The sequence below is a fragment of the Myxine glutinosa genome, chromosome 14 (assembly GCF_964187855.1).
Source record: "Myxine glutinosa chromosome 14, kmMyxGlut1.1, whole genome shotgun sequence".
In the NCBI taxonomy this organism is placed as follows: domain Eukaryota; kingdom Metazoa; phylum Chordata; class Myxini; order Myxiniformes; family Myxinidae; genus Myxine; species Myxine glutinosa.
In genome coordinates, this window is record NC_136274.1 from 56,512,408 (window position 1) to 56,538,394 (window position 25,987).

Here is a 25,987-nt window from a genome sequence, read left to right on the forward strand (position 1 = left end):
GCTTTTGCACCTTCTTGCCATTTGTTGATCATAACAACCAAGTTTGGTGAATCTCTGTTCAGCTGTTTAGGCGATAGCGTGACAGACGGATGGACTGACGGAGCTCATTACAATACTCCCCATTGCTTTTCAAAAAACGTGGTGATAAAAAATAAATTTAGTATATGAGTATGTTTACACACCCCACAGCCACACTAAAGTATAAATTAGTACGCTCTTGAACGGTATTACGCAAAGAGAGAATGATTATGTGAGTCAGCACATCGAATGAGTGTGTTTTAGTTATCCCCACACTTTTTGAGTTGTCTCCATGTTGTCTGTCTGTCTGTCACACCATATCCTCCTAACCAGTTTTGCATGAATTAACCCAACCTGGTAGTTATGATCATGACATGGCACAAAAGTGCAAGAGCAGTATCATTTATGGGCCTGCCCCCTGGAACGGGGTTAAAAGGTCAAATACAAAAAAAATGCAATTATGGGCACATTTTAAAATATCTTTCAAAGAAACATTATATATCTAATTAACATTGGCGGACGCATGAAATATGAAACAATTTTTTGGATTTGACCCTCGGGCACTATGCACTTAGGGTCGCAGAGGTCAAAACGGGGGGAAAAAGGCAATTTAAGTCGGAATTTGATATTAGTTCATTCCTGGTGGAAGCTTTTGCTATCTTTCTACTTTGCTTTAAGTTTGAAGCATGGGTACTTGAGATGGCATGCCATTGACTTCGCTCTAATTATTATTTGTTTTGCTTTTTGTAAAAACTGCAGGGCTTTTTTAACCATGGTCAATGCAACCCACAAGCTGCCTCACACACATCCGCAATACCTGTGTTCTTATTTCTATTTTTCAGCCATGGCCAAAGAGACACGGTCCAAATTCTCCTATCGCGGGGGGCCAAGTACCTTCCAGACAACAGTGGCATCACTCCCCTGGATCTCTGTGTCCAGGTAAGGTGGTTATCATTTTGTTTCTGCAAATGCCATTAATTGCTCCTTGCCACCCCGATCCCACATTCTATCCACAAAGAAACGTGTAACAAAATACTGGCAACAGCTTTAAAATAACACTGAATAACACAGTGTTACTCTCAGTGGCAGTGTGAAAAAGAAATGCTTGGGAATTGTCCACTTGCTATCCAGGTCAATGTTAATTTGTATGAAAAGTTGAAAGTGTTTCATGTGATCATTATGCTTGACGTCAGAATTTCACCAGCAAACTCGAAGCTGACTGGTCGTATCTGAGCTGCAATACACGCAGATGTTTTCACTTTCTCAATAATGTCTATGAAATAAACGGCTTTTACTGGTTCTTGGCAGAACCATCACTGACATCCATTATGTAAGTAGGCATTTGAGTGCCCTGGAGCTCAGTATCCATTAGTATCTACTGAGCTTGAACAAGGCTTGTAAATCCCCATTTCCGTGCTTATGCACGTCCGTGGATCCTTGATATGTTAAGAGCTTAAGAGCCGTGCTCTTGGCCCAAAAGCGGCACATTTTAGAGCCGGCTGCCATTTATACGTGAGGGATAGCACCTCCTCACTTTACGTGCAATGGGGGTATCGAAGACGAGATAGTAGGTGTGCATTTTTCAATCGTACTTTGTGTATTTTGGTAAACGCACAAATTAATCTTACTAGCAACGGTACCCACCATACGGGCAGGGCTTCAATTGAGAGGACCAAATGAAAAGGCAAAATATCAGAAATTGAAGGCTTTTTTTAATTTTGAACAATTCATATAAACATTCGTTAAATCATATCACACGCAAATCATCAAAATCTAAACAGTATTTGTAGAATTTCAATAAAAGCCACATCACTGTTCATATCGGTAAATATTATTCCATCGTGTTTGGAAAAACTGGAAAATTGCAAAAATTGGAAAAACAATACAGCCTAATTTACTCCCAGGGGTCCCAGGAATACCCACCAAAAATATTGTTGCGATCGTTTGAGCCGTTTTTGTGGTACCTTCGAATGGACAGACGGACATTTCGTGAATTATAGTAAGATGGTTGTGCCTGTTTCTGAAGCCCTAACAATCGGAGGGTAGTCGTGGTGGTGCCATCCCATTGGGAGGCCGCTTCCCACCAAGTGATTATTACCTGTAGATTGAGGGCACAGCTTTAGCATCGATCGCCCGTAATGCACCCCGAGCCCTCATTACCGCCGTGTGCCTTCCGAGATGTGCGGGCCTGATCCCCCGGCCTGCTGAGGCACGATAGGGCAGACGGAGCCGTGACCCCCATCTCACCGAGGAAGCGACCGCAATCATGTGCCCGTCCTCGCAAATTTGCCATACTGCCTTGTACCACCCCTTTCCCAAATCGCAGGACCTGCTTCTATGCTTGTACGGATATTGATTGATAAAACTGAAAGCAGATTTCGAGCTTGGCTGTGACAAAGTTGTGCAACTCTCCCTGAAACGTGGAAATGTTTGCAGTGATAATTTAAAATTTTCATGTGAATGCGTTCACTACTCCTGGGCCTGGCTGTGTTTTAACTGAATTCATTTTTTATACAGACAGGAGTCCTACACATCATTAAATGCTGATCTTTCTGATCGGATGGGTCATGGAGCTTGCATGTTGGGTAAAGGGCCTCTTGTTGTGAAGTATTCCATAAACAGTGCCATCTGTGTTCCCGAAAATTTTTTTGTGGCCCAACTGCTCTTGCTGAGCTTTCATGGGTCAGAGAAGAGCCTAGATGAGGTACTGTATCATGTTTACATGGCACTATCATCACTTATTTTACACTGCTTGAGGATTTTGCCAATGCCTGACTGTAAAGTAAGGTCTCAAGCGGAAGGTGATAGATAGCGTCGAGGGAAATTACAGTTGGGTTTGCTCATTTTGTCAGGAAGAGGTCATCTACATATTACGCACACATAAAACGAGAAGCAAAAAAGTTGGAGGGAAAGAGATGTGGCTAAGTTGAGAAAAAGAGAAAGATGAGAAAAGAGAGTGTTTGGGAGTTGGAGAGGAGGTGGTAAGAAAAGGAGAAAAATATTGGAGGATAGAAATAAGGGAAGAAGAGAGAAGAGGCAAGTATGGGGAATGATGGAAAGATGGATTGGAGATGCAACAGTTTGTCATTTTTGTTTATCTTATTAAAATTCACCAAATGTCTGTCCGTTCGAAGGTACCACAAAAACGGCTGAACCGATCGCAACGATATTTTGGGTGGGTAATCCTGGGACCCCCTGGAGTAAAATAGGCTTTATTATTTTTCCAAGTTTTCCAATTTTCCAGTTTTTCCAAACACGATGGAATAATATTTACCGATATGAACAGTGATGTGGCTTTTGTTGAAATTCTACTTACCAGGAGAGAGTAGATCGACTCCTGACGAACTCTTCCTATATAAACGTGCGGCTCCCAAGTAACATGGCAGCGTGTGCAAAGCGACTGAGAAACAGGTGTAGCGGCCTCTTCCGTGTTACAGATTCGGCGCGCACTCTTCACACATAAACGTGCGACTGAGAAAGACGTGTAGCGGCCACTTCCGTTTTTTTCTTTGTTTTTTTTTGTATACAAGATCGAGGCTCGTGAAAGAGCGAACATTAATCACACAGAAAAGACAAACAGACACACAAAACAAATAACATCGGGAGCGGTAGACAAGATGGGGAGAGAGGGGGAAGGACACAAACACAACATTTGAGAGCAGGGACCGAGAGACATGGAGACATCGAGAGAACTGTGGGAGGGAGAGGGCTTTGGGGGGAAGGCATGGGAAGGGGGGGGGGGGTGGGAGAGGTATAAAACATATGGACACTGCCAAGACTTCCAGGAAAGAAGTTGGAATTTCAAACAAGGTGGATCTGGGGTGAATTAGTGGGGGTAGAAAAGATCAAGGTTTTGGATGGGGGAAGATAAGAGATGGTGGTGAACAGCTGTTTTGAAGACCTGGAGGGAGGAGTGTGATTGAAGTGAGTGTGGGAGTTTGTTCCAGAGGCGGGAGAAAAGAGGAATGAAAGAGTGAAGGTGAGCAGAGAGCCGAGATTTCGGCAGTTTAACCATCAGAGGGTGGCTGGCAGATCTTGTGCGACCTGTAGGAATATTTGGGGGACAGAGCACAGAGAGAGCTGGGGGAGCAAGGCCGGAGAGGAGTCGGTAGAAGACAGAAAGACCACCTACCTGCCTGCGGTGAGTGAGTGAAAGGCCCTCAGAGATAGCTTCATCGCGGGAGATTCCAATGATTCTGAAAGCTTTGGATTCAACAGCGTGAAGCCGAGCCAGGTGTGAGGCAGGAGCACCAGCCCATAGGGGAGAACAGTATTCCATTGAGCTGCGGATGAAAGCCTTGTATGTGGTGAGGAGCTCAGGTGTGCCTAGGAAGGACTTCGCACGACGGAGGATGCCCAGTCGGCGACTGGCTTTGGAGGCCAGCTTGGAAATGTGGTTTTCCCAAGAAAGATCATGGCAGATGGTGAGACCCAAAAGCTTGAGCGACAGAACTTCTTGGAGAGGAGGTTTGCAGAATTCAATCTTTTCTCAAAATGGGCGCCATGTACTGTTTAGATTTTGAAGATTTGCGTGTGATATGATTTATCGGATGTTTATATGAATCGTTTAAAATATAAAAATGCCTTCAATTTCTGATATTTTGCCTTTTCATTTGGGTCTCCCAATTGAAGCCCCGCCCGTAGGTCGGGTACCGTTGCTAGTACAGTATAATTTACATATGGCCCATTAGTGCTCAGTCAGGGCAGGACTTTCTGGAGGATGCACAACATTAAGGAAAGTCTGATTTGGTCTGACCTTCCATCACAAACTCAACAGTTATAACCTCGGAAAGATTTGGAGGCAAGGTTGGAAATCTTAATGGTGGTCATTTGCTGATAATTTTGACTTGGGTCAAAGTCCGACATGTTTCTTAGTCTTATGACCAACATCATGTATCTTTATACACTCGCATTGCAAGTTTACTCTGATGCTTAATTATACCAGGAATCGACCCCAGGAATAGAGAGCTCGGGGTGAGTGTTAATCGACTAGGCTGGAAACCAAAAAGTATTCATTTGTCCTCGTACTTACGTTGAACCACCGTCTACATGGATAATTATCTACCTTTATACTACTTTCTACCTTTATACTACTTTCTACCTTTATACTAGATTATAATCTACCTTTATACTACTTTCTATCCCAAGCTTGAATGTAATGGACGACCAGTAGCACATGCTTTAAATTTTACCTCTTCCTCTCTCTCACCTCCTTCATTCATTACTTCTGTGTGTCTGTCTCTCTGTGTGTGTGTGTGTGTGTGTGTGTGTGTGTGTGTGTGTGTGTGTGTGTGTGTGTGTGTGTGTGTGTGTGTGTGTGTGTGTGTGTGTGTGTGTGTGTGAGGGATAGAATTGTGAGGAACAGAAATGAAAAAAACGAGATGTGTGTGTGTGTGTTATTTATATTTAAGTTTAGGAACAACCGATACTGTACAATTAATTAAATGTGTGTGTGTGTGTGTGTGTGTGTGTGTTTGTGTGTGTGTGTGTGTGTCTGTGTGTGTCTGTGTGTGTGTCTGTGAATAAAAGAGAGAGATAGGATTGTGAGTAACAGAAATGAAAAAACGAGATGTGTCTGTCTGTCCAGGCCGTAACGTTTTTTAAACTATTTGAGCTATTGTCATCAAATTTTCACGAAAGCTTTATTATGAGAATATGGAAAAGGCAAATTAATAATTTTCTCAAAAGGTCTAAAAGGTTAAAGGTCAGCGTCACATAAAATCATCAATTTTCATTCAATTGACCTGAAATTTTAATTTACCCTTTGAGTTTTGTCATCAAATTTTCAACAAGGCTTTATTATGAGAATATGGAAAAGGCAAATTAATAATTTGGTCAAAAGGTCAAAGGTCAGCATCACATAAAATCGTCAATTTTCATCCGATTGACATGAACATTTAAAAATTTGCATATTGGGTCAGTGAATTGGTTCACAAATCAAAATCAAGAAGCTGACTGTTTTATTTTTTTAAATCAAAAGGTCAAAGGTCAAGGTTGCGGAAAATCACCAATTTTCACCCGATTGACCTGAAATTTAAAGAATTCCATATCGGGTCACTGAATTGGTTCACTAATCAAAAGGTAGGCGTCGATTATTATTTTTTAGATCAAAAGTTCAAAGGTCAAGGTTGCGTAAAATCAACAATTTTCCTCCGATTGACCTGAAAGTTTAAGAATTTGCATATTGGGTCAGTGAATTGGTTCACAAATCAAAATCAAGAAGCTGACTTTTTTAAAAATCAAAAGGTCAAGGTTGCGTAAAATCACAAATTTTCACCCGATTGACCTGAAATTTAAAGAATTGCATATCGGGTCACTGAATTGGTTCACTAATCAAAAGGTATGAGTCGATTTTCTTTTTTTAGATCAAAAGGTCAAAGGTCAAGGTTGCGTAAAATTAACAATTTTCATCCGATTGACATGAAAGTTTAGCAATTTGCATATTGGGTCACATAATTTGTTCACTAATCAAAAGCTAGAAGCTGATTTTTTTTTTAGATCTAAAGCTCAATGGCCAAGGCTGCATAAAATCATCAATTTTCATTTTGTAATCTTTTTTTTACCTGTTTTCGTTATTTTGGGCGTCTGGAAGAAGAAGAAGACGTCTGGATATAAGCGGACATGGATGGGCTTTGCATTTGCAGATGCTTTATCGTTAAAAAAAAAAAAAAATCAAATCTGGAATTTGAAGAGTAAATAGTGTTGTGGTTGAGAATGAAAGTGTCACTTCCAAAAAAAATCGTAAACTGTTCTTGGCATGAGGTCCACTGGCTTGAGGTTTTATTATATATTTGGCCCTTTCAAAGGCTAAGAGATCAGGGTGGTTTCACAAGGTAATTGTCCATTCATTGTCACGTGCACCCTTTGTGAGCGAGGCCCTGCTCTGATGGTAGAGGCTCTGATGGTTCTCAAGGGGAGGTTGTCCGCTTCCTGTGGAGCTCATGCCGTCAACTTATTTGAACACTGAGCGTTTGAGGCTGACCGAAGGCAAGGACGTACGAGCCCGTAAAGCATGCGACTGCAGAGGCCTTGTGTCAGCTCGGAGAAAACTCGAAGGCAGATTTGCTTGCCATCTCTTTTGGAGCCGAAAGGAATCCATCTAGTGGAAGGTTCATTAAGTTTGTAAATGAACAGTGAAAGCGCAAACGGTGCATTATAATTTTAAATTACGTGGCAGGCTGCATTGCCAGATATAAGGTCGGAGATGGTAACGGCTTTGCACGTCACAAATGCATCCCGAGTTACATGGATTTTGTCTTGGTCTTACACATACCGCCTTAATTCTCTGAAATAACTTGGAGGACTTAAATCGTATTTAAAAACGGTTTTGCATTAAAAAAAATATTCTGCCTCTTCATATCGTGCGATTTTCAATTTTAATCTTGCTTGTGGCTGTATGAGAAAATGTAAATGTTTGCTCCAGTAATTGCGTGCCAAACGGGATCATTAACTTCGACTTCAGGTATTATTTATTTATTTTGAGAAGGGAAGTAATTGTTGTTTTGCCTTAATTGCCCCCTCTCCGACTCCCCCCTGATCCCATCTCTCCTTTTCTGATGAGATAATTTTTTTAAATAGCTTTGCATTTTGCAAAAGGCATTGCGACGTAAAAATATTTGGTCACACTATTCATTGTTACGTGGTGTTACACTACTGCAGTACCAGGGGGGTGCAATTGCACGTGCCACAAATACCGGAGGTAATTATTAGTCCCCTACCGGTGTACACCGGAGGGGACTATAGGTATGCACGCCGTCCCTCCGTCCGTCAGTCTGTCAGTCCGTCCGTCACGCAAAGAACAGTTTTCCGGACGTTTTTTCTAAACGCTTAATGCTAATGATTTCAAACTTGGTACATGGTTTCCTCATGATAAGTTACAGATCAAGTTCGAACTTCACGACGTTTCGATCATATTTGACAAAGTTATGGCACTTTGAACTTTGGGAATTCTGATAATTCTGATGATCCTTAACTCAGTGCCATTTTAAGTTTTAATTTCCTTTAAAAACCTATTTCTCTGCAATAATAGGACCGATTGAGATCAAATTTCCACCGTAGGGGGGACTCGGTCTGTAGAATATTTTAATGGTAATTATGACGTCACAGGTCACGTGGTTCGGCCGCCATATTGTTTTTCGTGAAAACACGAAAACCCCTTTTTCTCTGCAACAGTTGAACAGATCGAGGCCAAACTTTGCAGGCAGAATCGCATACCCATGTCGAACAAAAAGGTCAACGACCATGACGTCATGCTTCACATGGTTTCAGAGTTATGACGTTTTTAAGCATGAACCTTTAAAACCGAGCTCCTCCCTCATTTTTGATCCAATCGAGGGGAAACTTCACAGATCTGTTCAGCATGTCAGTCTACTAAAATGTCCTTTTGGAATTTGCGATAGGACGCGTGGTTTGGCAGATATCGTTAATTAAACGGAAAAAATAAAATAAAAATGGATATCTCTTGTTTATTCTCGAGTTCTCCTCAAGCCGCACCGCACGCCCTCAGCCTCGTCTCGCGGACGTCAAAAGCGTGACACAGCGCGCGCTTTCGGGAGGGGCGGAGCCAAGCCGAGCAACATATATATACACATCGATCATTGATCGTGAACCAGAAAATATAATAAATTACTGTAGTGGAGCGGCTTAGCCCAAATATTCAAAAGAATTGTGCATTTTGTGAAACAAGCACCAAATTTGGCACAAATGTACATTAATATGTTGCGAACATTTTCAGATATTGGGCCACTTGAAATTCCGTAATTTTTTTTTTCAAATTTTTTCAAATTTCGTAATTTCAAATTTTTCGGGTGACACCGTCACAATTTCGGTCTTCGAGGCCGGCCGATAGGCAAAGTGTGACCGGAAGGGACGAGGTTCTCCTGACCACGTGGCCCTCGATCTGGGAAGCGAGAGGCGTTCCATTAGTGGACGCGCCCCTCACGCCCGACTTTTGGGCGGCCCCGGCAGGCCGTTTGTTTTGACGTTCCGTGACAGGCCCCGCACCCCCACCTCCGGGCCGACCGGAAGCTTGTGCTGAGTACATCATACCTGAACAACTCAGTGAGGCAGAACACAGCAGTGCACACCAGGGTGACCCCTTCAGTGCATAAACCAATTAACCTGTCCACTGCAGGGCATATAGAAATGAAGTTATTTTCTGCATATAATAATAATATAAGTTCAGTTCTATATAACAATTTCTGTTATCACCACTACCACTACAACTACCACTACTACAAGCTTTGTCTGGAATTTTGTGGACTAACAGACAAACAGACATACAGACAAGCTGGGATCAAAACATTACCTCCTTCCACCATTGAGTGTAGAGGTAAACATCATGGAAATTATATCATGCCCTAGATTTAATTCATGCTTACCCGTGTATTTGCTTCACTGGTTCACAAGGTCTTTTGCATACATGTAATTCAGACTCTCGTCTTCATTGCTGACCACACAATGTTCGCAACATATTAATGTACATTTGTGCCAAATTTGGTGCTTGTATCACAAAATGCACAATTCTTTTGAATATTTGGGCTAAGCCGCCCCACTATATCGGCCGGCCTCGAAGACCGAAATTGTGACGGTGTCACCCGAAAAATTTGAAATTACGAAATTTGAAAAAAATTGAAAAAAAAAATTACGGAATTTCAAGTGGCCCAATATCTGAAAATGTTCGCAACATATTAATGTACATTTGTGCCAAATTTGGTGCTTGTATCACAAAATGCACAACAGGTTTGCTATGCTGCTACACTACTGATATTTAGCGACTCGAAAGGTTCTTTATCAACAACTTATTTTGTCGTGCTTCTGCTGACCTGTCTGCAAGGTTTATAAATCGAAGTCCCGAGTGCGAATCACAGGTGAGCCCGTCCTGAGGTAATTAACGATTGGGAACGATTCAGAACCTGTGGGTAAATAACCCTTGGTAATTTCCCCAACAGTTTTCCAGTCGACAGACTGCTGGTAGGGGACATGTATTGCAGCGCAATACTCAGAATGCTTGTTGTTTTTATATCTTTGCCTCTTTCTCATGGATGCTTCATTTGGTTGTATTTACGTCTTGTGCTATCCCGTCTTGTGTCTTGTGCTATCTTTATGGGTGTCCGAGCCATTTGTACGCTATTGTTACCCTCGCCATAGGAGAGGGTATTGCATTAAGGTCCGCTTGTCTGTTTGTCTACACAGAATGTGAGTATGCTTTTCTCTGCAATTGTTGGTCTGATTGACACGAAAGTTTCGCCATAGGAGCGTCTCGTCCTGTGAAGGTTTTTAGTGGGAATTATGACGTCATAGGTCACGTGGTACAGGCGCCATTTTGGTAAAACAAAAAAACTTTGCACCTCTATATCTCCAAACCCGCTCCATGGGAAAAAATTGAAATATGGCTCATTGTCAAGTACTCCCCATGGGGACCAACATATTTTCATGATTATGTCATCAGTGCCTTAATTATGCCACGTCATAATTACACAAGAACAACGATTGATTCGATCAGTTTGAAATTTATTGAGCATGATTGACACAAAAATTGTATGTGAGAACAAAATTGATGATCTCATCAGTCACGTGGGTCGGCAGCCATATTGGATTGAAAATGAAAACCTTCAAAAATCTTCTTTTCCAGAATGGCTCACGAGATTGATGCAAAACTCCACACACATGATCTGTGCCTCGGGGAATAAAGTTTGATAACATTAAGTCATTGGTCACGTGGTCTGGCAGCCATAATGAATTTTATGCAAAAACTGCATAAACTAAATTATTGTTCTTCTCTGAAAACACTGAGTGGATTGATGTGAAATTGTAACCATATTTTCAACTACCCATGGGGATATAATGTTGAAAAAAGTCATCGTTCACAGGGTTTGGCACCCATATTGGATTTAAGGAAAATATTCCAAAAATTGTTTCTCTGAAAGCGCTTACCCTATCGATGCGAGGTTTTACAAATATCATCTCACACCATTGCTACATATAGTGTGAAAATGGTGAGGTCATAGGTCACGTGGTTAGGCAGCCATCTTGGATAGAAAGACGAACCTTATCCGAAGCAACACGAAACAAACGCCACACAATATACACCACATAAACATGTCCAGGCGAGGGTCTGCAATCTGTGATTGCTCTTTCTTGTTTTTTCTTTGTAAACGAATGCATTCACTTCTGGTATCTACAATACAGTATAAAGGTGAATTTGTATGTTTATTTATACAGTATGTGCTTCAAAAACTAAAAAAAAGTACTGAAATAAATACAACCAGATTCTGCATGTTGCTTAAGGGTACACCAAGTATGGTTTCTATTCTATTGAGGGAGGGGTTCAAGGTGGGGGGAAGACCCCAATTCTCTCAATGTAAATGGGTATCGTATAGCACCACCCGGTGGTAGCCAGTATTATAAATCATCTTGTATAAAGAAAGTTTAAACAACTTAACAATATGCATTACGGTGATGTTGAAATCTGAGTGAGAATAATTTGAAGTTTTGAAAATGTTTCATTTCCTCATTTTAAGCCGAGGTTCATACGAAAATATCCAACATGGAGCTTCGCAGTTACTCTGCCCTCAGGGCATGAGATAACATGAAAAAAAAATTGTCCAAATGGCGTACTGCTAAACTGAAGCTTTTGAAGTGTCAATAACGGAAGTATCAAAAAGGCGATTTGTGTTCTCCAGTGTTCAAGTATAGAATTAAATTGAAATAAAATAGATTTTAAAGGTCATATAAAATATTATTCCACAAATTTACCGCCGTTGATGCAGCGTCTTTTAATGATTAAATTTATATTTTAAATATAAATATTTATATTTAAATATAAATATTTATATATTTAAATATATAAATTTATTTTAAATATAAATATTAATTAAAAAGTTAAATCTAACTAGATTTAACAACATGTTACAGTAGTTATCCGTGGGCCAGTTGTTTGTGTCCTTTGTGACATCCTTAAAACAGTAAGTTTCCGGTTTTGGTATAATTTCCAATTTTGTTTGACTGCCAGACAGGTAGGCAGAGTAATTTAAAAAAAATCTTATTCCTATCTGCACATGCGCGATCGGATGACATTCCATACATTTTCCAAGATTGAGGGCCAAAGTACTGCTAAACTGCAGGTTCGTATTCTCCAGTGTTCAAAATTTAAAATTCAATTGAAATGAAGTTGTCCCTCGAGCATAGACAGACAGACAGACAGACAGACAGAGTAAACCAATTACTTAACCCTGCTTTTTGGTTCACCCATGCGGGGTAGTAATAATAATAATATCTAGAGCGGCACTCGGTAGAGCGCAAACCTCCGCCAGGCTGAACAGTTTATGTTTTGTATGCCAATGATAGGCCGGATCTGGATTCTGACCTGAACCAAAATCTAATCAGCTTGTTCTTGTCGCCTAACCAACTCAGCCACCTAGTTTAGTCATAAGTCATCCCTAACTTTTTTTAAATATCATGTTATGTATCGCTTTTCGCCCGATCCCTCAATGGGGAAGAATCGCTTAAAAATTAAATAATTATCGTATCCGAATCCATATTCAGATCTTCACCAAAATCGATTCGATTCGTCCTTGTCACTCACCCAATTGGTCCACCAGGTTTCGTCCAAATCCGTCCATAACTTTTTGAGATATCGTACTATGTATCGGTTTTAGCCCGATCTCCCAATAGTGAAGAATCACTTAAAAATTCTACTAGCCGGATCCGAATCCGGATGTTCACCAAAATCTAATCATTTCGTCCGTGTCACATACACTACCTTTCTGCCAAATTTCGTCCAAATCCGTCCACAACTTTTTGAGATATCTTGCTCACAGACAGACAGAAGACAGACAGAAAACAAACACAAACAAACAGACAGGTATGAAAACATAACCTCCATCCACCTTCGATGGCGGAGGTCATAATAATAATAGAGTTCTCTTCCAAGGAGCTTCAACACAGAAGGAGGCCAATAGACCCATCAAGCCTCTGGAATGGCTGCTAGCCTATGGTTGTTTGTCCGTGCTCTTTCCTTAAAAAAAAGAAAAAGTTTGGTGTTGAGCAAGGAAGCAGCACATACCGTTTATAACGTCTGGTATGACTTTGCTAGGTATCAAAGCACCTACCTTCCAGACTTGTAGCATAGTGGACACACTAGCTCTAACTATTACGCCACCGAATCGGATTATTTCTAACATATAGAGTTCCTCAAGGTGTCAGTAACGTGTTGTGCTCACAAGTTGTTGCTTTTTGTCTTAAATTGCCAAGTTTACCACGAACCTATTCGTGGTGTTGCTCCTCACGAGCATGGAACGTTGCAAGTATTCTCTAAACAAATTGAGTATCGAAGTTCAAGTCAGAGCCTAAATCTCATTGGACATGAGACTATCAGAAGGGCAAACATGGTGAGTAGCAACAGGCCAAGGTGGTGTGTCATAATGGAAATAATTGTGAACAGGTCAACAGGGTTCAGTGTGAGTAGAAAACATCTCGGGATCAACATGAGATGGTGCAAAGTCTTTTTGGCTGATTCCGCTATGTTTTACCCACTGTGACGTATTTTGTTTTAACCAGATGATTGTTGTATTAAGTACTATCTTGTGTCCATTTCTCGGGAAAATAAATTAGTTGTGGCTGGTAGGATAGCCTCGAGGTGTTCACACTCACTTCTGACCTGTGGGTTTTTTTTTTTGTATACAAGATCGAGGCTCGTGTAAGAGGTAACATTAATGACAAAAAACAAACAAAACAAAAAAACCGGACACAAATTACGAAATAAAGGGAGTGGGAGACAAGATGGCGAGAGAGGGGGAAGCACACAAGTACAACATTTGAGAGCAGGGACATCGGGAGATCTGTGGGAGGGAGAGGGCTTGGGGGAGGAGGCGTGGGAAGGGGTGTGGCGGGTGGGAGAGGTAAAAAAAAACACATGGACACAGCTATGACTTCCAGGAAGGAAGTCGATATTTCAGAAAAGTGTATCTGGGGTGAATTAACGGGGGTAGAAAAGATCAAGGTTTTGGATGGGGGAAGATAAGAGATGATGGTGAACAGCTGTTTTAAAGACCTGGAGGGAGGAGTGGGATTGAAGAGAGTGAGGGAGTTTGTTCCAGAATCGGGGAAAAAAAGAGGAATGAAAGAATGAAGGTGAGCAGAGAGTCTTGATTTTGGCAGTTTCACCAGAAGAGGGTTGCTGACAGATCTTGTGCAACCTGTAGGAGTACTTGGGGGACAGAGCCCAGAGAGAGCTGGGGGGGGGGGGGGGGGGGGGGGGGGCAAGGCCGGAGAGGAGTCGGTAGAAGACAGAAAGACCACCAACCTGCCTGTGGTGAGAGAGTGAAAGGCCCTCACAATCGACTTCATCGCGGGAGATTCCAATGATTTTAAATAATTTTAAATGACAAAGGGTTTGAATCCTGACCCAACTATAAAGTGTCATTCTGGTGTTTCATAGACAGGGCGAGGCATCTTTGTGTGTGATACCACTCGGACGGACGTTAAACTGGGTGTCTCGTCTGCCCTGGATTAGTTGGTGGATGCTAATTAATTCACGGTGTCATTCATGAAGAGTAAGTGAGTTAATGCCAGCACCCTGAACAAATTACAAATACACATGCCACCTTCAGTCGGACATCAGGCCTGGACAGCCGGTTCCTGAAAGCCTTGGGCCAAAAACGTTCCCTAGCCTACCCTACAAGAAGGTGAGAATAATTAAAACCGTTGAATAATTAATAGTTGTAAAAATGAATTGCTTGTAAAATGTAAAAAAAAAAAAAATTAGAATTGTAAAAATGAAAAAAACCCCTGCTTTGATTTGTTGTGTTGGTGGAGTCTGAGAAAAACAAACAAATACAGTGCATTCAGAAAGTATTCAGACCCCTTCACTTTTTTCACATTTTGTTATGTTGTAGCCTTGGTTTTTGCTCTGATATGCATCGTCAGCTGTGAGACCTTATATAGACAGGTGTGTGCCTTTCCAAATCATGTCCAATCAATTGAATTTACCACAGGTGGACTCCAATCAAGGTGTAGAAACATCTCAAAGTTGATCAAGAGAAATGGGAGGCACCTGAGCTAAATTTCAAGTGTCATAGCAAAGGGTCTGAATACTTATGTCAATGTGATATTTCAGTTTGTTTTTTTAAATAAATTTGCAAAACTTTCTAAAACCCTGTTTTCTCTTTGTTATTATGGGGTATTGAGTGCAGATTGATGAGGGAAAAAATGAATTTAAACTATTTCAGCATAAGGCTGCAACATAACAAAATGTGAAAAAAGTGAAGGGGTCTGAATACTTTCTGAATGCACTGTACATGTTACCAATTTGATTAATCACGGAACACGCCTATTCGCCGCAGTGAGAGTCGACTTTGAAAAGCTTTTGAATACCAATCGAGTTGAATATGGCATAACTCGGATGAAGGCCCGGAGTTTGATCCCAGAAGCTCCAACTGAATCAGGTGTTTTGAAACATGATCTTGACAAAATCATTCAGATGATGCTTACAACTTGGGCTGAGTCTATGGGCTTATCACTTCAACATCGCCAACAGGTTGGTGGTTTCTCCATCTTCTTCTGTCTCATTTCTGGTATTGCACCCTGTGCCCTCTCCATGCATTGTCCCACCCAGGTATCTGCAGGACGCACGCAGTCCACCAGGAACCCCCTCATACTGAAACTACCTAAATCCAGTACATTTATTCCTCTTTTTCCCCACCTGTGGAACCACCTTCCATACTCTCTTCAATCTCATTCTTCCCTCCAGGTCTTCAAGACAGCTGTTCACCACCATCTCAGGTCATCCCCATCCAAAATCATGATCTTTTCTACACCCAGTAATCCACCTCAACCTCTCCCAAAGTTTTTCTTATCTATCCTGGTCCACCCCTTGTGTTCTCCGCTACCCCTCATTGTTACCTGCATCCCCTGGTTGCCTGTCTCCATCTACTTTCTCCCTCTGCTCTGCTGTTGGTGTTTCCCCTTTCTCCTGCTATTCCTTTTGTTATGTTGTGTCCTGATCTGTTCTGTGTCTTGGCTCTTCCATGAGCCTTGACAACGTGTTAAAACAAACTAAAACTAGAACGCCACTCAGTAGAGCGCATACTCCCGCCGTGGGTCAAGTTGGAATAGTACGATTTCACAAAAGTTTGAGGGAGTAGTTCAGTGCCAACACAAGACAAGACAACACAAGACAGACACTGCACATATATATATATATATCTATATATATATATATATATATATATATATATATATATATATATATATATATATATATATATATATATATATATATCTATATATATCTATATATATATATATATATATATATATATATATATATATATATATATATATATATATATATATATATATATATATATATCTATCTATCTATATATATATATATATGTCGGGAGGACTCCTTGATCGTAACAGAATTCCACCAACAGATTGAGAATGACGAACTTTTATTAAATACCAATTACACAGATCTGGAGGAAAACGAAGACGTCTACAGCACGAAGGAACATCATGCCATGTCAACCTTCCTAAAAGCACATCGATTCACAGTTCATTTATATAGGGACACGCTTTATCAGAGAATCTCCGCTAGAGTCCGGGAGGACAAAGGAACTGGCAAAGGGTCCTCCCACCGTCATCCCCAGTGGGCCATGTTCCCCACCGTCATCCGTCCTTTTGTCTTGGAGGAGTGAAGCACGCACCGTTAAGATCCGGACCAGATGTGTTTTCAAGGCTCTGAGGTGACAGAAAATATAACTCACTGAAGGGGGATTGCATTCCTGGTTCTGATAAGGCCATAAAATGTATGAGGGCGTTCTGATGAGTTCCAGGTGTTGAATGTACCTTTCAGCTCACTTTCTCATTTAAACTTAAATCCAGAGCATGTTTATCGTAACTCAAGCGTCACTTTGATTATACGAAGTATTAGTTAATGTTTTAACAGTCTATCAAAGAAGGTCTATGTCTACAATTCAAGCATCCTACGTAAGGTTCACAGTTCACACATATATAATCCGCCTTCCTGCCCGCGGCTCGAGGCGCCGTCTGCGGATCAAGGAGAGAGTTTACGACTAGGCTATCTAGCCTGTAAAGAACGCACGTATACAACGAAGCCATCTGTTCTGCACAGATGAAGCGAGTATTTTCTCATTTTAAACTATGGCAAAGCGAAAACCTTTTTATTAACTATGAAATAACATTTTCAAACAGCATTTATAACAGAGCTTATGCAGTAACAAATCAGTCAAACGACATTTATAACAGAGCTTATGCAGTAACAAATCAGCTACCTGACAATTAACCTTCCTCTTGTCTCGTCGAGACAAAGTATCTCAAGAGACAACATGCCGCATCGGGCTTTATTGAAAGACAATCGTGTAATGCGGGTATCTCCCAAGGGTATACCGTGCGCCCATAGCGCCTCGCCCGTGCATTTGGGGAACGTGTCGTGTGGTGCGTGCTTGGAACCTGAGGGCTCAGAACATGAAAGTCCATTAACGTTTCGGATCCACAACCAAGGCGTCTGGTCCAGATGAGGTTCTGCCCCGCCAGGGGGCCCGTTACCTCCCCTGCAGAACTTGCTCCCCCCACCCTTTGCAGACGCGGTCCTTGCAGATCTTTGAAGTTAATCAACGATCATGCCCATGAGATCTCTCACGTGCTGCTGTTCTGGGGAATACATAATGTTGTCAGTATCTTGTGTCTCATGTTCCTGGTCAGGGTACAGAGCGTTAAAATCCGAATCACTTGAAGCAAAGAGATCCGAAACATTTGAAGCAAAGAGAGGGACTTCCTTTATGTTAAAGTCTCCCATGGACGCCTGGTCGGCTTGCGGGTCTAGGATATCCACGTCGGGTCCCTCGACTGCCAGACCCAGCGTCGCAATCAGATCCATAGTTGGGTCGGAAGGGGGTGTACAGCTGTGAGCTTGTAATACATAAGAGGCGTTAGCCAGTACACGCAAGGGGTTTACAACACAAGTATCACAGTCATCACAAACATCAATACAGGCAGCAGCCAGTTCCCACAAGGGATTTTCAACACAAGTATCACAGTCATTACAAAAATCAATACAATCTTCTGAAGCGCCGGTCACATCTGCCTTGTTGAAGGACCCATTCAGGTCGACGGCCTCTGTGGTCAGAACCATAGTCGTTGTCGGCGGCTTCTTCATTTTCCATCCTGTAAAGTACTTTCTCATACAGAGGAGGACTAAAGATTTCATTAGTGCCCCCCAAATTACTACCCCGATTATCACGGCCAGTGCGGTCAATAACCACTTCACTATAGTGCCCGTCCATCCCCGGAACCAGTCAGTGAGCCAGCTAAATTTATAAGAGTTCTCGCGCGCGATCCGATCGATCGTCAGGGCGTGGCTAGTTTCCCTTAGTCTCACTATTGCGGCTGACACTCCTTCGGATGGATCAGGTATGTAAGTGCAACATTTTCCCTCTATTATTCCGCATACCCCTCCTTTCTCTGCCAGGAGCATGTCCAAAGCCACCCGATTCTGCATCACCATTGTACGCATGTGAACTACCATGTCCAATAGTATGTCATGAGCCGTAGCGGTGTCGTTTGCCACCTTTTCTAGGGCCAAAGCCAATTTATCTATCCGGAAGCTGTTCATGGCTGTGCCCGCACCTGGGAAGAAGAAACCTAACACCTTTTCCCATAGGCTCCCGTGTAGTTTAGTGGTTCCATCTTCGTTCATGACTGACCTCTTATGTCGCCTGTCCAAGGACTTTGGGTCTAGCTCATCCAGTATCTCAACGTCAGGAAGGACTGAACCAAGATAACATGTGCCCCCCCAATTATTTGGTAAATAGGGGTAAGCCTTGTCGCCGCATATAAACATTGTCCCATGGGGTGGGACCAGGTGGGTGGATAAGCACTGGAGTCCCTTTATCACCCCATTAATCCTACTAACCCCCCTAGAGAATGTTATAGCCGTTATGTTGTGGTTGTGTTTATCTTGCAGTACTATTCGTAATGTAATCCCAGCGCTCCCTTGTCCCAGCTTCCCGGGGAGAGTGTAGGCGCATTCTGATTCTCCCATAAGCAAGTGGCCGGAACCCTGGAGGCAGACCATCCCTTTCTGTGGTTTGACCCAGATGGGGGCAGGCCTCTCGGCCACATGGGCAATCATTGACGGGCGATAATTAAATTGTCGATTGCAACTTTTGCCGTTGCCAACCCCATTCTCTTTCCAGCGTGGTGACTAGACATGGGGAATCGATAGGTTGTGAGCAAAGGTCATTGAGGGACAGAGGTAGCACTATCATGTGTATTCCTGTGGTGCCTGCTTGGGGAAAGTGCATGCACGACCAGCAGTGTGTCCTATTTTGAATTGTCACCACCTCTCTTGCCACTTTCCAATATGTGTTTTCACCCTTCTTTGGGGCCTTATCCTGGGGTTGCGGCGTGAGTATGTATTCGATGCATGGTGTGTATTTAGTTTCGCCACTGGCCGCGCCAGGGGTCCAGACGCTGCACCGGACCTGCATAGTCATGCCTTTCTCTAGGCGTGTGCGTGTTTGTAGCTTAAAATCAGGGGTTCCCCATTTGTATCCTGGTTGGGCCAAGGTCTTAATGCTAGCTTGCCCGTTTTCCCGGAACTCTCGTTGCTTTCGTAATACAATGCCAACGCGTCCAGGCCCTGCCGACAGTGCTAGCCATCTTACGCTTACCCAATTTGTGTGCAGGGCTTTCTGTTCGAAACATGGTAGTGATACTCTTTGTCCCCATGTTACGGTGAGGTGTCGGGTTCCGTTTTCGCATCTATTGGAATCGGAGCTTCCCCTAGCTGCTGTCGCTATCAATAGTATCGTACCTATGATTAGGCCCATCCTTACTGTGGTTGCTGTGGTGTAGTGTCTGGTGCTTGTATGGCCAACTTACAGTACGTGGCGTGGATCCACGAGGTCTTGCCCTCGCAAAAGACAGCGGTTGGTGTAGTCGGCAATACCTGGAATGGTCCCGTCCACCTTTTCCAGGGCGTTCTTGCGGGTGAAGTGCTCCACGAACACCTGGTCTTTTTCCTCTGGTGGAACACCTGGTCTACAAGCGCCCTGGGAACACCTAGTCACCAATTTCCTAATCCACTTTTTCCAAGTGGATCCAATTTTATCCAATATTCGATTTTAAATTCAATCCAATTTTCTCTAATCCTTCTCTCAGCATCCCATTTGCCTGTTTCCTACATCAATAATAAATAAAAAAATAAAAATAAACGAAAATTATTTCAGCTAGAGTTTCAACTAGAATTACCACAAACAAACCACCATTAACCTCCATTAACCTCCCCCTATTATTTATTTATTTTCGTGAATAAACAAATAATAGAAATAACCTGGTCTATTTATTGGAAATATGTCTTACTGTCTGGTCAATTCCAATTCCAATTCTGGTCAGTTCTGGTGTCTGGTCACACACAATGTTTTTCTCACCCACTGTGATTCGCTCAAAATAGATTCTCACTGTTGTTATGTCTGAAATTCGTCTCATGAAAACCCATTCAAGAGTCCGGTGTAACAGACAGACAAACACATAGACACGCTGAAGACCCCAGGGTACCCATCAAACTAGCTTGTCCCCAGATCAACAAAACAAAACTTGTAACTTACTCAATTTTTTTCTTTTCAATTGTCATCCCAATTGTCATTCCCTGTGCAAATTAGAACACTCCGGACTATGTCAACAACTGAACTTCCAAGACAACGACGATAACACACACCACCTGTCATTCACAGTAGACAACTGCATCTCCTTCCTCTCATTCATCCAAAGCAAAATTGATGACATTTTCAACAGCTCAATCACCACAACCCACTCCATCCTGACAAACTGCATCACTGAAATAAAATCCTGGCTTCAGATCAACAACAACCAACAACGACCTCAACCACCCATAACTCTGCCCTCAACATTGATGGTTTCCCAGTATCCACCTTCCCTCACATCCGGAATCTTGGCATCATCATTGACCAAACCCTCTCCTTTGACAAATACACTAAACAGATCATAAAGACAGCCTTCTTTCACCTTAAAAACATCACCCGTCTCCGTCCATCCCTCTCCTCCACGGCTGCAGAAACCCTCATCCACGCTTTCATCACCTCCTTCCCACACACTGCATCATTTAAGCTGACTACTCCCTTCTGAGACTTGCGCTTCCCAGTCGCCTCTTATACTATTGCGCTCCCCCGTCATTATAATCCACCAATCTGTTACGTCCCCTACTACAGGTAACTCTTCCTCAGCGAGCTTACACTGCCATATTTACCTCCATGGAACAGTTGGTGGTCCTCCCAAAGGTGCATTCCGATGTTTAATACAATGACACCTGAGCACTCAATTAGCCCTCCATCGTACCACAGACTTACAATCAGACAGACAGACAGACAAATAACAGAGGCGTGTCACCAGCCTCAGCACAGGACATCACCTCTCCAGACAGGCACAATATAATCCACAGTATCGAAATGCCAACTTCTATCTGGAGCCTCGCAAAGCCAAAAGTCGGGCATGTTCACTGCATTTCACGCAATTGCAACCTCCAACCACACGGGGTGTTCCACCCTGCTCCATGCATGCTCCAAGCTCCACGCTCCATGCATGCATGCTCCACCATGCAACCCGATCTCTACTTGGTGCGCCCCCCATAATCAGCAAGTTATAATAACCACAATACACCTGGGCACCCACCTCTTGATACCACAACTTAATCCATGTTACTTGCATCTCTTTGCATCCTCCCAAAGGTCCTCCATTTAACATGACTATCCCCAGAGCTCGATCAAACACGTCACTGTACTCGGCCCGGTTAAATTAAATTCAAAGCATACTGTACCTGACGCTTCCGGTTGGCACCGGAAATCTGTTTATTTCTTGAGTCCCCTGAATCACCTATTGAGACGTCAACGACAACCACAACAACAAAAACAGAACTCGATATTCTCTGTTCACTAATTACGTACATGATTTCAGTTTTAACCAACAATATATGTCCTTTCTTTCCAGATTTAAGTTCTATATCCTGCCGTTAAAGCAACACCCAGTAGATTGGCTCAGCCTGTCGTTCTTCCAAGGTTAGTGAATTACCTCTGACCTCTTTCCCTTGCATATCTCGAACAAAGGTCAAATAAACTTCAAAAGGTCAAACTTCAAACGAAGAAAGGTGGTACAAACGTCGAATTGGGGTAACCAGCGCTTTCATCCCACAAATAATACAAGTCCGGCGACATCCCGCCCCTGCAAGAACTCCACATCCGGACAGACAAACGACCATTATTGAGGCTCCACATTGCAAAATGCTAACACCCTACGAATCAAACAACCGTCAACAATCCGCCCAGGAACTTCCGTGGGAGACGTGCTCTACCATGCAGCACCCTTACTACCTGGTGCACACCTTTCGCACATCCCTCCTCGTTCGCACACTTCATCAACACACCTCCTCGCGCCCACTCCCCCTGCACTCTCCTGCACGCCCACACAACTGCAGCCCCCAGTGCCCACCCAGAGTGCCCAATCTGCGACCCACAATCTTCTCGGGGCACACACCTCTTCCTTGAAATCCATGCCTCAGAAATATAACTCCACAGACAGACACAGCAATGAAACCACAACCTCCGCTCTCCCTTCAGATCAAAGGTGTGTATTTCGCACCTCTGACCGCATTTCACACCATGACATAATTTCACACCAGCAAAACTGTAATCTTTCTCATTACACGACCCATTGACTCCCAAGGTCACATCGGCCTCAGGGATATACTCATACAATCCACAAGTCACCAATACACAATATACTCGTTAATCGCATAATTCCTGCAGGCAATTCAAGAAACCCTTTGCCAACCATTCACGGACCTCCCACCGTGCGGGGCACATCCTTTTTGAGTAGGCAGGTTATCACCTGCACTCTGAGCAAACTCCGTATTCTAAATTCAACTTCTGAATTAAGTTGAGTTGGCTGAATTCTTCAATCTGTCATTGAATGAACTCTTCAATTCAAGTCAAACACACATTTCAATTCAAATTCTGAATTTAATTCAACAAATTCCAAATTGCTGCCCGACTGCCGCTCGAAAGGCAAAGGCAGCCCATCTTGTAACCATCTCCAAGAAACCACTTCATATCAACGTTCCTCCGAGTGCTCTCCTGACCCGATTTATATCAAATCGCTCCCAAACAAATGAAAATCCGGACTCAGTTAAGGACCTCACCTGGTCCCTCGGATAGACGCTAAAATCGACATTCCCGGCCTGGATTTCCGCACGTCAAGCAGACCACTTACAAAGCTTCACACCGAAACCCTCTGCTTTGCATATGTCATACAGACAAATACATTGGCCAGATACACACGTCAATTAATATCCCAATATACATTCATTCCTCATTCGTATACCAGTGAGTCTCCTAGACGTCGCGCGAACACCAGATCGACTCAAATCATGCCCCTCCTCCAGCCACTCCCATGTACAATCTTTGTTCATTCATATTACGTCTCTCATTCAAGGAAAAAGGATTTTTGGGACGGGTTGGACGGGGTGGGTTGAGGTGGAAAGGGTATGGCAGGGCGGGGGTGTTGGGGTGTTGCCTAGAGCCCCGGGACTGAGCTCAGGTCTTGGGGGGGTGGGGGGTCTTGGTCCGGATCTTGGACCAGAGGCATCAGCCGCTTATTTGCTTGCTTAACTACCTCCCTGATTGTTTTATCCTGAACTTTGTCTGCTTGCTTCCTTTGGCTCTGAAGCTTCAAATTCCTACAATGGAGCTCCTGCTTCAATTTTCAATATTTCAAAACCCACTTCCGTTCTTTCTACCTGGATTTCTGCTGCTTATTTCCTCTGTCCCTAAAGTTTTAGCTCCTTTCCTGCCCTCCTGTCTAGAACTTTGTCTAGAGCTTCCTGGCTTGACCTAGTAGTCGTCACTACCCTCTTGTCCAGCTTGTCTGGTACCTGCGCGTTTCCCTATTCCTGGCCATGTTCCTTTGGCCCTCTACGTTAGCCACAGCCCTTCTTTCCCTGGCATGCAATGGCATACCCCATCTTGTCTCTGGGCTGATCCTTCCTGGAAAGTTCTCGGTCACCGGTGCAGCCTATGGCTGTCCGACCTCACATTTCCCCCTCCTCTGGCCAGGGATTACTCAAATCTTTAGTTAAAACAGCCCAGGCCTTTCCTGGTCTTACCGCGGCAAAATGATGCCTCTTAAACATGAAAGATGCCGGGGTTCCCTTGAGGGGCTCCCCCTCTTTCGTTAGCTTGTTTCCCATCTTATTGCTCTGGGCTGATCCTTCCTGGAAAGTTCTTGGCCACCGGCGCAGCCTTATGGCTGTCCGACCTCACATTTCCCCCTCCTCCTTGCTAACTGTAACGTTATCCTTACTGTTATCCTGCGCAAATTCTACCCTTAGCGTTATTCTTAATGTTATCCTGCGAAAATTCTATCCTTAACGTTATCCTGGTGAATTTAACAAAGGCTCGTCATTCTGAGGCTTGAAAATAGCCTTTACTTACAATTTTCGTTCGGAGAGCAGGCAGTGGCAGATGGCAAGGAAGCGGACTGAGCCCGCTCGAGGGAGGGAAGTTCGAATTTGGAAAAGTAGCCCTTTAATACAAGACAATGCTCACCTTAAAACAAATCAGCGTGCCGGCGCCGGCCTCAGGCAGCCTCCCTCCTGTCGTTCGGGGTCCGCTCCTCTTGTCCTCCTCTGCTGCAATCCGAGTCATGGCACCATAAAATGTCGGGAGGACTCCTTGATCGTAACAGAATTCCACCAACAGATTGAGAATGACGAACTTTTATTAAATACCAATTACACAGATCTGGAGGAAAACGAAGACGTCTACAGCACGAAGGAACATCATGCCATGTCAACCTTCCTAAAAGCACATCGATTCACAGTTCATTTATATAGGGACACGCTTTATCAGAGAATCTCCGCTAGAGTCCGGGAGGACAAAGGAACTGGCAAAGGGTCCTCCCACCGTCATCCCCAGTGGGCCATGTTCCCCACCGTCATCCGTCCTTTCGTCTTGGAGGAGTGAAGCACGCACCGTTAAGATCCGGACCAGATGTGTTTTCAAGGATCCGAGGTGACAGAAAATATAACTCACTGAAGGGGGATTGCATTCCTGGTTCTGATAAGGCCATAAAATGTATGAGGGCGTTCTGATGAGTTCCAGGTGTTGAATGTACCTTTCAGCTCACTTTCTCATTTAAACTTAAATCCAGAGCATGTTTATCGTAACTCAAGCGTCACTTTGATTATACGAAGTATTAGTTAATGTTTTAACAGTCTATCAAAGAAGGTCTATGTCTACAATTCAAGCATCCTACGTAAGGTTCACAGTTCACACATATATAATCCGCCTTCCTGCCCGCGGCTCGAGGCGCCGTCTGCGGATCAAGGAGAGAGTTTACGACTAGGCTATCTAGCCTGTAAAGAACGCACGTATACAACGAAGCCATCTGTTCTGCACAGATGAAGCGAGTATTTTCTCATTTTAAACTATGGCAAAGCGAAAACCTTTTTATTAACTATGAAATAACATTTTCAAACAGCATTTATAACAGAGCTTATGCAGTAACAAATCAGTCAAACGACATTTATAACAGAGCTTATGCAGTAACAAATCAGCTACCTGACAATTAACATTCCTCTTGTCTCGTCGAGACAAAGTATCTCAAGAGACAACATGCCGCATCGGGCTTTATTGAAAGACAATCGTGTAATGCGGGTATCTGCCCGTGTAGATGGGAAATACAGTTTGTTTGAAATAAATCACAAATATCAGAAGAAAGTTTTTAAAATTTAGAACTATTCTCACTCAGAGTTAAACATCACCGTAATATTATGCGGTTGCTTCAACGTTTTCGGTGAATTATATGTCATTCCCATCTACACGGGCATGTATTCCTATTAACGTTATGTAAAGTACATAAATTGTGTGGA

The 25,987-nt window shown here is 43.0% G+C and overlaps 1 protein-coding gene across 4 annotated transcripts in view; it reads left to right on the top strand.

The window, feature by feature from the left end:
* HACE1 (HECT domain and ankyrin repeat containing E3 ubiquitin protein ligase 1) overlaps positions 1–25,987 on the top strand; it is a 612,560-nt gene that overhangs the window by 163,095 nt on the left and 423,478 nt on the right. For all 4 annotated transcript variants that reach the window (XM_068135928.2, XM_068135929.2, XM_078768515.1 and 1 more), the window contains one exon: positions 861–957. In XM_068135928.2, the coding sequence (XP_067992029.2) occupies positions 861–957 (97 nt within the window). The remainder of the gene's footprint in view (positions 1–860; positions 958–25,987) is intronic.